The sequence below is a fragment of the Argiope bruennichi genome, chromosome 4 (assembly GCF_947563725.1).
Source record: "Argiope bruennichi chromosome 4, qqArgBrue1.1, whole genome shotgun sequence".
Taxonomy (NCBI): Eukaryota; Metazoa; Arthropoda; class Arachnida; order Araneae; family Araneidae; genus Argiope; species Argiope bruennichi.
The window spans coordinates 109511878-109523986 of NC_079154.1; the positions used below are offsets into that span (position 1 = coordinate 109511878).

General features: G+C 27.4%; 2 protein-coding genes across 6 annotated transcripts in view; one reads left to right on the top strand and one right to left on the bottom strand.

Annotated features, from left to right (window-relative positions):
* The window catches only part of LOC129965390 (dynein axonemal heavy chain 8-like), a 94517-nt gene that overhangs the window by 42842 nt on the left and 39566 nt on the right, over nucleotides 1–12109 (bottom strand). For all 5 annotated transcript variants that reach the window (XM_056079229.1, XM_056079230.1, XM_056079228.1 and 2 more), the window contains exons 28-30: nucleotides 10494–10707; nucleotides 10288–10394; nucleotides 8022–8185 (exon numbers count right to left, since the gene is read on the bottom strand). In XM_056079229.1, the coding sequence (XP_055935204.1) occupies nucleotides 8022–8185; nucleotides 10288–10394; nucleotides 10494–10707 (485 nt within the window). The remainder of the gene's footprint in view (nucleotides 1–8021; nucleotides 8186–10287; nucleotides 10395–10493; nucleotides 10708–12109) is intronic.
* On the top strand, nucleotides 1201–3380 carry LOC129965391 (heat shock protein 70 B2-like). Its single transcript, XM_056079234.1, has one exon. It carries the CDS (start codon nucleotides 1375–1377, stop codon nucleotides 3286–3288), a length of 1914 nt encoding a protein of 637 aa, XP_055935209.1. The 5' UTR covers nucleotides 1201–1374; the 3' UTR covers nucleotides 3289–3380.

Sequence of the window (12109 nt, forward strand, 5' to 3'; positions counted from 1 at the left end):
ATTTTTTTGTCCTTATAAATTTTAGAAATTTGGAATTCTCACATTCTTTATTACTTATTACATATTAAGATGATTTTTATTTTGCCACTTTATTTACATGGTAATGTATTTTCTTATTACATACCAGCTGCAACTAAAAAATACGCCCTGTCATATTATATAAAAAAGAGAAAATAATAATTATTAGGCTACTAAACATTTATTTAAGAAACAAGTTGAGCAGTTAGATGAAAAAGTTGTAAAACTAAGTTGGTAAGTCAAAAAAAAAAAAAAAAAAAGTCTCCAAATTATTTTTAAAGTGACGTGAGCATTCGCATCCATGCAGTCGCATTTTCTACTTGGAATAATCAGTAATACTATCTTGAGCTCTAATACGCTTAAAATATAGTTCGTCCAAGACAATTTAAATTTCCTCATATTACATTATAATTTACCCATAAAATTATTTCCTTTCATGTTTATAAAAATTTCATGTTATTATTTATTTTAGTTTATATTATTTTAGTTTATATTTATAAATAACTAGTTATATTAATTTATATATATATGAAGAGAGAGAGAGATTACTTTTTTTATGAAATACCATTTTAAGAAATGAGTGGAAGAATTCGAGAAATATTTAAAACTATGCAAGATTGATGATAAATTATGAAAAATAAATAAATCATGATAAATTTATTTTGTCCTTAAATATAAATAATTCATATTTATTTCCGATCTATCATAAAACCTGACGAAAAAATAGAAACACGATATTTATAAACAAATAACGCAAAGAGTCAAATATGAAAACTACGAACTGCAGTTAAATTCCCGAATTTCTTTATTTATTAGATAAAGTGAATAATATTGATCTTTCTTCAGCACAACGCATTTACATCCGTTCAATCCACATTTTTATTGCACTTCACAATTAATATTTAATTATTGCTTATGCTAAAGATAATTGATTTTCCTTCAAATTCATGGAATTTATGTATTTTTTTAAAACTTTTCTATTTATTCAACAGATGGCAGCACGAGTTTCGCCAGAAGGTACCAGAAAATTCTCCGAATTCTAGATTGTTCGCGAAACTTCTGTCCTAGATGGCAGCACGGTTTAAACGAGAAGAACTTTCCAGTAAAGTCCAGCATAATCGACCCAGGGTATAAATAGAAGGTCCGTCGGCAGTGACGATAAGAATTGATCAAAGCTAACAAGCGGAAAGCGAAACTCGACTTTGAACTCTACGCTCTTTACCTTGATTTTTTCGACAAGTGATTCATTGTGTCTGTGCGTTTGTTCTGAATTTGTGGTGCTGTTGTGAGACTGTATTTCTCTACTGTCATCGAAGTAACGAGTTTATTCATTGTTAAAAGAGACTGTTTCACAAAATGCCTTCTGGAAAAGCACCTGCTATTGGCATCGACCTGGGAACGACCTATTCCTGTGTCGGAGTTTTCCAGCATGGAACTGTTGAAATAATCGCCAACGATCAAGGCAACCGAACTACTCCGAGTTACGTGGCTTTCACGGAAACGGAACGGCTAATAGGTGATGCTGCCAAGTTCCAAGTGGCCCTGAATCCTGAAAACACTGTGTTTGATGCTAAAAGGTTAATTGGAAGAAAATATGACGATCCGAAGATTCAGCAAGATTTGAAACATTGGCCTTTTAAAGTCGTCAACCAAGGTGGGAAGCCCAAGATTTCTGTAGAATTTAAAGGTGAGAGGAAACTCTTCAACCCGGAGGAGATCAGTGCTATGGTTTTAACAAAAATGAAAGAGACTGCTGAAATGTATCTGGGACAAAAAGTCACTGATGCAGTCATCACAGTGCCTGCTTATTTCAATGATTCCCAGAGGCAAGCAACAAAAGATGCTGGAAAGATAGCTGGGCTGAATGTTTTGAGAATAATCAATGAACCTACTGCTGCTGCTCTGGCATATGGACTTGACAAGAATCTGCAAGGTGAAAAGAATGTCTTAATCTTCGATTTAGGCGGTGGAACTTTCGATGTTTCAATTCTGACTATCGATGAAGGTTCTTTATTCGAAGTAAGATCGACTGCGGGAGATACTCATCTGGGAGGTGAAGATTTTGACAATAGAATGGTAGCTCACTTTGTAGAAGAATTCAAACGCAAGCATCGAAAAGATCTGAGATCCAGTCCAAGAGCACTGAGAAGATTACGAACTGCCTGTGAAAGAGCCAAGAGAACCCTTTCAAGCAGTGCAGAAGCAAGTATTGAAATAGATGGTTTGTTTGAGGGTATTGATTTCTATTCCAAGATCAGCCGTGCAAGATTTGAAGAGCTGTGCATGGATCTCTTCCGTTCTACTTTAGAGCCTGTGGAAAGAGCCTTGGCAGATGCCAAATTGGACAAAAGCAAAATTCATGATGTTGTTCTTGTAGGTGGCTCTACTCGCATTCCAAAGATCCAAAAATTGTTGAAGGATTTTTTCAACGGCAAAGAATTGTGCCTTTCCATCAATCCAGATGAGGCAATTGCTTATGGTGCTGCAGTTCAAGCTGCTGTTCTGACTGGAAGCACGGATGAGAAGATCAAAGATGTGCTGTTAGTGGATGTTACTCCTCTCTCCCTAGGTATTGAAACAGCTGGAGGAGTCATGACCAAGATAGTGGAGAGGAATTCTCGCATTCCATGCAAAACCTCCCAGATTTTCTCAACATACTCTGATAATCAACCTGGTGTAGACATTCAAGTATATGAAGGAGAGCGAGCAATGACGAAAGACAACCATCTGCTTGGTAGGTTCCAGCTCTCTGGAATACCTCCAGCTCCCAGAGGAGTACCTCAGATTGAAGTCACTTTTGATCTGGATGCTAATGGAATCCTGAATGTTTCTGCTATGGACAAGAGCTCAGGCAACTCCCGCAGCATACGAATCACCAATGACAAAGGACGCCTCTCTAAGGAAGAAATAGACAGGATGCTGAATGAAGCCAAGCAATATGAAAGAGAAGATGCAGAGCAGCGAGATAAGGTACAAGCAAGGAATTCTCTTGAAAGTTATGTTTACTCTGTGAAGCAAGCTGCAGAATCTGCTGGTAATGACCGTCTGTCCTCTTCTGACAAAGAGAAAGTTAAGCAGACATGTGATGGAATTATCCAGTGGCTCGATAACAACACACTGGCAGAGAAGGATGAAATTGAACACAAGATGAAAGAGGTTCAATCTGAACTATCACCTATTATGACCAAACTACATCAAGGAGGCCAAACCATGGGACATAATACAACTGCTAGTGCTGGCAGTGGACCAACGATAGAAGAAGTAGATTAAAAATAAGTAAGCTTTATAAGTATTTTTGATTTTAAATTATTAATAATAAATTTTAAATTATTAATGTAAATATCTTATGCCAAAGATGTCTACAGCACTAGCAACTACTTATGGACTTAACTGTATATATTGACTATATGTATATTTTTGTCTCAGTTGTAACATTCTGTAAACAATTTTTTGCTTTTTGTTGTTGAATGTTCAAATTGTAAAACTGTGATATTTTATTTATTAATAAATTTATTTTTTAAAAATAGATTTGAGTGTTCTTTATTATTTAAGAAGTATTATCTTTAGAATTACATAAATTTTCTTTTTTATCATTTTTCAAAATTGGCACTAAATAATCTGTGTCTAGTTTATTAAATGATTTATTTAATTAATAATATAGCCATAATTGTAATTTACAAAATAACATTTATAATTTAGGAGCAATTTAAAATTGCTTGAAAATAAAAATTAATATACTTGGGAAGAGGCGATAATTTTAGTTTTATTCATATTATTATACTTGTATAATAGATCTTAAGTAAGAATGTTAGAAAACAACTTTCAAATCCCAAATTATCTTTTATATGTGTAACTAAATTTGACTGTATTTGACCAGAAAATATTCCTCTCCTATAATCAAATATAATTTATACAAAAATATCCATTATACAAGTATAATTATATGAATAAAACTAAAATTATCGCCTCTTCCCAAGTATATTAATTTGACCAGAAAATATTTTTGTATAAATTATGTTTGATTATAGGAGAGGGGTTAGGGAAATGAAGAAGAAATGAAAACTATTACTATGCTAAAGAATTGACAATATAACTTCTTGTATGTTAGTGGTTCAAGTAATTAAAAAAAAAAATCATCCTTTGGAATATTGTAAATTTCTATCGATTCATGATCATGCAGTCTTTTTTTAAATGTAAAATTCCTATATTTTTTGAGCAACAATAAATATTTAAATAATTACAAATATTAAACAGAAATCGAGTCTTTTATTGACTTTGTATGGGAAAAAAATGAGAATGTACATGTTAAGACATTTATAATAGTATATAATTTCCATGATGGAAAGCCTTTTTAAAATCTGCATCATTTCTTATGAATGGTATTTAAAACAATAGTTTCTAAATAAAAAATCTAATTCTTTTTAATTTTGTAAATTTATTAATACCAACTTAAAGTACAAATTTCAGTAAATGTCTTTTAAATTTTGATAAAAAAGTTAAATAATTGCAAATTAAAATTGAATTAAAAAAAGTATTTTTAAAAAATTAGAAAATTGGTAGGAAGTTATTTTTAAAACCTTTTTTATAAATATAAACTTTTAAAATGTAGTAAAAATAATCAAGACCATAAATAAAGCAAAAATCAAAATAATGACACTTGAATTTGAAAATTGTTTAGAAAGTTAGGAATATATATTCTTTAGGTCAAGCTTAAATAAACAAATGTATTTGATTAAATTTCAGAAGTGAAATGTAGCAAACCTATAAATTGGATGCTGAATGTTAATGGGTTAATATTATTAAAATGGATAGTACATTTTTGTAAATTGCAGTTCTATAATTTAAAATTTTTTTCTGTGCTATTCAACTGCTTATTAGTAATATAATATTGTATCAAAAATATAAATAAAAGTAACTCAATAATTCCTCTTAAAAATAGCATCTTTTTTTTGTACATGTTAAAAATAGCATTATTTTTCTTTTTGTACAAGAAAATTGCTATGATTTTTTTAAGTTGATAAAATCTTACTAATTAAATTATTATTTTAAAAGATGCACTCTTATTAAATATTTTTTTTGAAAGAAAGTGTTATACTAAATAGGCAGCCTAGATTGCTTATAGTCACTAGGTTTAGGAGGTGCTACAAAGAACTTCACTAAAACAAGTGATAGTAATTTGATTACAGAATAAATTTGTAATATTATGATAATATAAAAATTTGTTAAATATAATTAATTAGGTTCCTGTTTGTTACATTGTGTTCTCTTTTTCATTACAGCATTATTCATAAACACCAAATGTCTACTTAATACTACTACATACTACTACTACATACAAATGTGGATAATGCAAAAGTCACAAAAAATAATAAATAAATAATGATACATATTTTTATATGCTTATTAAAATAAATCATCAACATCTCCACTAAGTTAAAAATATGTTGAAATGTAAAAATAAATTTAGAATTACTTAAAGCAGAAGAAAGACAATAATTTATTAAAGGAGAGGCTTTATATAATTCATATTCCATAAGCCTACATAATGTTCAAACCTGCCTCTGTCCTATTTCATATTCTTACGCCAAAAATATGATGATCATCATCACACTGATCATTAAATATTTATGTATATTAGAATACAACAGTAAACATTTCTGAGAATTGGATATTAGAAAAATTTCAAATATATATAAATCAATCAAAAAGAAAAATCAAGCCATAATTATTTAGATTATTCTGACTGATAGAAATGATAGATTCAGTTTTCTTTTCTTTAATTAGAATATTTGTTAATACCAGTTTAATATATAATTTTCCCAAATGTGTTAATACATTCATTCATAGATATCCTGATTTTTCATCCTCAATGAGAATCTTACGAACATAATTTTTTTGGGTGGGGAGGACTTAACTACATGTTTAACAACAGAATCCTGATTTATAAGGGACATTGCTGATTAATAGCATAAAGAAAGGTTTGTGGAAAAATATGAACAAGTGTGTTACCCATAATGTCAAGAGTTAATATCATTTACTGAGAAGAAGAAGCAAAATAAGAAAAGATAAAAACGCATGAAAATTTTTTAATAGCTGAAGTGATTTCTACAGAGTTTCTAAATATTTGTTACTTTCTGAATTCATACAAATCGTTCTTTACTAACAATTGTTTTCTAATTTCTTTATTAATTTTTTCCACATTATATTTCACATCAAATAGCAACTTTTTTGTTGTATAGCAACATATATTTAAAAAAAAAAAAAAAAAAAACGTTTGGCCCACTCCAGTTGGCATATATGAATACAGACGTCACATAAAATTGATGTTTTTTATGAAGAGGGGGAAAAAAGTTTTTTGCTACAAAGTGTCATTTTAACATTTTCCTATTCCATTTGTGTTCTATTAATGTTAAAAATAGCTTTTATAATATCACATCTCTTGATATCAAGTAATTTACGTAGAATGACAAACATTTTAACTTTTTCTTAATCCATTTGTGTTCTATTAATGTTAAAAATAATTATCATAATATCACATCCCTTGGTATTAAACAATTTAATTTGAATGTAATTTTCCCTTTTTTTTTTTTTTTTTTTTTTTTTTTTACAAATGCATAATGTGTATGCAGAAAACAAGATTAAAAGAGTGCTCAGTCTTATAATTAATAATTAATTGAAGATAAAATTCCTGAATAATTTTTGGATCATTTGCTACAAAGAAAATTATATTTCATCAACATTGATGACAAAAAGCATTGCCAAAGACAAGATTTATATTGTATTTTGACAGTACGAAAGGCTTGTTTAACTCTATAACAATAAGGTCTGGAATAGTTTATCAACCCTATGAAGATAAATGATAAGGATCAAGGGTGAGCAATATTCCACTAATGACTACTGGGTCTTGGAACAAATGTCTTCAAAACAAATGTTCTAGTCCTTAAAATAGATAATTAAAATATTAAAAAAATTTACAATAACACTGTAAAGGTAAGAAATAATATTCATGTAAGAAATACCAGAAACTAGACTATATATATATATAAATGTGTATATATATATATATATATATATATATATATTCACCATCTTTACAATATGTATCAAGGAAATGAGTCTTCATATGTCGTCATAGCAGTGAGAAAAAAAAAAAAAAAAAAAAAAAAAACCACTTTTAAGGATGCAAATTTGATTCCAAGACAAATGATACCACAACCAAGCTAACAGTATTTTCTTCAAAATAAAATTAAAATGAGATCATTTTTTTTTTGTAAACTATTCAATAAAAAAACTCAAGAACTATTGCAATGAAGGCAATCTTTACTTTAATTTTTGTTCATAATATATTTATTTAAAATATTGTAATATATTCAAAGATAAAAAATAAATTTTATTTTTATATAACCTAAAATGAAATTTCAAAAAAAAATTATTTGATTGCAGAAGAAAGATTAAGAATGTTGAAGTTGCGCCTAATTATTTGAAAGCTGGAACTTCATGAATTAAGAATATTTTAATCAATTAAATCATTCAAAAATATTTGATTAATAATCTTTCACATTTTATAAGCTTAAGAATGCATTTCAGTAATTATGAGATTCTATTAAAGTTTCATATCATTATATTATATGACTCAAGTAAGTTATCACATTTTGACAGTTTTTGCAAGTTTCTAAGTTTTGTAAATTTTTCACTTTATAGCAATTGTTTGAACAAACAAAAAATTTTCTATCAGAACATCATCAAAAGTAATCATAACTTAAGTAAATAGTACTTTTCATTAAATGAAATAAAAAAAATATATAGTTATGTACGGTGGAGATCATAATCTCTGTTTTTATTTCTGTTATTTTTTGGTGTTATTCTTATTCTAGAGTAAAAGGTATAACATTTTTTGAGTTGAAATGCTATTATGAAGGAATTTTATGAAACAATGACAATATAAAAATAAAGTATTTTTTTCAAAATTTGAAATGATTTCAAAAAATTTAAACAGCTCTAACCTGTCAGCAATAACTCTTGTACATTCATGCTTCCATAGAGCTAATAGGTCCTGTTTAGTTGCACATTCATTTCTTTCTACTTTCAACATTCCTTCCCAAATACGTGACAGATCACGGAGATTAAATATATAATGAAATTTTGCTGGAGTTGGAAGCATTTTAACCTAATAAATAAATATATATATATTGGATATTGAAAGAAATGTGTTTTCAAGAAAGAATGTGTTTTCAAACACATTTACAAAAAACACAAAATGCAACATTAATATGCTATTAAGTGGCAATGCATATACTTTTTAAACAATGCTTTCTTTTCTATTATTAAATGAAATTAAATTAACTTTAGTAAAATAAGTTAATTTATCTAATAAATCTAAATTAAGTTAATAAATAAATCTATTATTTTAGAAAAACATAAGTATTTTGTGATTATAATTCTAGCAAAAAACTTGAAATAAAATAAAATAATGATAGCATGTCCCATTTTTTAACAATATAAATGTTACATAAAATCTTAATATATATAAATTACGTGTCACGTTGTTTGTCCGCGATGAACTCCTAAACTACTTAACCGATTTTAATCAAATTTGCACACCGTGTGTAGTTTGATCTAACTTAAAAGATAGGATAGCCCTTTTTTTGAATTTTTAATTAGAATTTGAATTATTAATTAAAAACTAACTTTCCCGCCAAAAAAAAAACTTTTCATTTTCCCCACAGCCAAATGAGTACGGCTTCAGTTTTTTCCGCCAACATTCATGAGGCTAGGCTTAAGATTTTTCGGCTGATTATTTGAAGCGATTCTATTTATTTTCTTAATGTTTGATGCATTTAAAATTAAACATTGTTAATTAATCGATCTTTCAGATTCATTCTTAAGTACTTTTGAATTAAAATAAAACAGAATAAAGGAAATTAAAAATTTCTAATCTGCATAGCATTACCCCAACTGGCGTAAAAAAAACTCACGCATTTGCGTTACCGTAACTGGCGTTGAAAATTCACGCATGCGCATTGTGTTCTGATTGTTGACATGACAACCATTATCAACGAATGATTTAAATTATTTTTAGGTTAGTTGAATGTTTTTGTAATTAAATTGTATTTATGTTAGTTATATATTTTTTGTATACGCTTATAGTTTTAAGTACATCGTTTTTTTAGTTTTTTTTTTAACTGTTTTCAACCGATTATTTTAAACGATTCGTTTTATTTTCTTAGTGTTTGATGCATTTAAAATTAAACATTGTTAATGAATCGTTCTGGTCATAATGAATCTGAGAATATTTTGTTGACAAATTCTTGAAATATTACATAAATTAGGAAAGATATTCTTTAGTGCCTATAAAGTTTAAACGCTCAGTGACTGTTTTCAGTACTCATATTACAAAAAAAATACTTTGTTTCAGTAAAAAATATTATTATAATAATTGCAGATTAATCCTTTCCACTTTAATTTATAGTATAAATTCTACGGGAACTAACAGAAAATTAGAGAGATACATATTACGTTATGACTGTAGGCGTTTATAATATTATGAGTGAATTATATGACTATCAAAATTTGAAGTTTTAAAATATTTTGATGAAGAAGCTATTAAAGCAGGAATTGCATAAAATATTTAATTATTAAAATTTTAACGAACATTAAGATTGGCGAACCGGCTGGTCGCCAAAGGCGGCTAGTTATTATAGTATAAATTATTAATTATAGTTTATAAAAAAGTGCATATGCTAATTCTATATAAGAAGTATAGGTAGTTAATATTCAATTAATGTGTCAACATTGAAATACATATGATAATTATTACATCCCTTTATTAAATTTTTTTTAAATAAATGGGTATGGCATTTTTTTTAAATCTTTTTATTTTTTTTTATTTTGGGATGCACTTTATAATTTTGAAAACTAATCAGAGGACAAGAGCCAATAATCCCTTTGCATGCTGCAGTGCAAAGGAAGAACTACTTGGCTGAGCACCAAGCCTGTTTATATCGTGGCATTTCAGTGGTATCAGATTTCAAACATGAAACTCTCTTTTCACCAATGCCACAACAACTTTATTAAAATAACAATATGTCTCCATGAAAATATAAATTTTTGAATCTCATCTTAACAAATGAAAAAACCGGCAATTATGTCTAATAAATAAAACTTAAAAACTAAATAAATTTTTTTAACCAAAATAAAGAGGAACTTCAATATAAATATAATAAATTTGATAAAGGGTCAAAATTTAATGCTCAGACAATAATAGTATACCTTTGTATCTTGCCATAAAATTCTAGTGGCAGGTACAAAATAGCTTATAAATTCTACTATTTCTTCTGAAAATCGTTCTACACAGAAATAACCAGATCCAATTATACCTATCAAGTATAGCAACAAAAGAATTCAGAAGAACAATATATAAGAAGAAGGTATAGAAATTATTTTAAAAATTAAATAAAATTCCATATAAGTTTTACCAAATATTTTATCGATAGAAGCAGCAGCTGGCAGAGTGCAATTAAAAACTGAAAACTGTCTCTTTAGACGACTTGGGATATCATTTCTACCTCCTCCTGGTTGAATCATAGCTGCTACAAATCGAATGTCCACAATAGTAGTGAAATCTCCAGGTTTGTCCAAACTATAAAATCCTTTATTTTCCATCAGTTGCCTTACTATTTCATTTGTAACCTAAATAAAAAAATCATATTATTAAAATTATTGTTTTGCTAAAATAGTTTTATTTGTTTAAAAAATTTAGATCTAAATAAAAAGAATGCACATCTGAATGAATGAAATGGAAAAAAAACTAAACAGGAAACTTACATTTATTGTTATTGGTTGCTACTGCAATATAAAATATAATTAAAAAAATCCATTTTATTCATAAAAAATATGAATATTCATATTAAATTCATAATTTTTTTAGTTAATTTAATCAAATATTATAATTTTTTTTAAAATGGAAATATTTCTCGTATTTATATAAGCATTTGATAGAAATTTATAAACATAAACCAGCCAATCAATAAAGGTACTATTTAAATCTATATAGACAAGCATTTTGATTAAATATAAAACTAAAATAATTATTCAAAATGAAAAAAAAGAATGAAATGATTTTGAAATTTAAAGTTAGTCTGGCAATTATTGATTATTATTAATATTAATTAAATGCGACTTGTAATAAAAATAATCAATGGATTAAAAAAAGCATTCATTAAATTTCGATTTATCACAAATTGCAAACCATACATTTATTTTTCATAACAAAATAATAAAAATCACTATTCAACTATGAAATCAGCTTCATACTTAATTTACACACTCAACAGTAGATATCTTCAAGATCACAATAGTGATGCAGAATAGTGACAGCATATTTCATATAGAACAAGTATTTATATCCTTAAATAATGCACTCAAACGTATATTTCCAGCTATAAAGTTTCATTAAAATTAGGCAGATAAATGTATGAACAAACTTTGGTTTCTATGGAGACTGAAATAAAATTATTTTTTTTTAAAGCGAGATTTTTTTTGGACTATTTAGAGAAAAAAGGAACACTTTTTAAAATAATTCTTTTACATTTATCGCACACACAAAATTTCATGTCTCTATCAACAGGATTTACAGATATATGCTGATTTTTAAATTTAGAGGGAATAATCACAAATGCAGATGGAAAAATTTATTTCAGAAATGCAGAGTTATTCAATCAAAAAGACTGCCATTTGAAAATATTTGTTATGTAATATGCCAGCCAGTCATCATGTCTTCAAAGAAAATTGCTAATCATACATACTGTTGTTCATTTTGATTAGTCAAGAGACTTCGACTTTATGAAAAAGAGAACCGAAATTTGAGGAATTGAAGATTTAAGAATAATATCATAGAATTTGTGGAATATCAAACAAAAAAATTAATTCTTTGTTTGAATTTGTGTGCATGTTTTTAAATTTTTCAAAACAATTATATATTTTATTAATGAGGAAAGTTTTGAAACACAAATAATTTTTGCCATATGGAATTGGAATGTTGGCTTAGTCGAAGAATATAAATGTTATTTTTTTCGATATCCCAGCATTCTTC

What these genes read in the sequence shown, in the direction of transcription:
- LOC129965391 (XM_056079234.1), top strand. Translation starts at nt 1,375, where the DNA reads ATGCCTTCTGGAAAAGCACCTGCTATTGGCATCGACCTGGGAACGACC.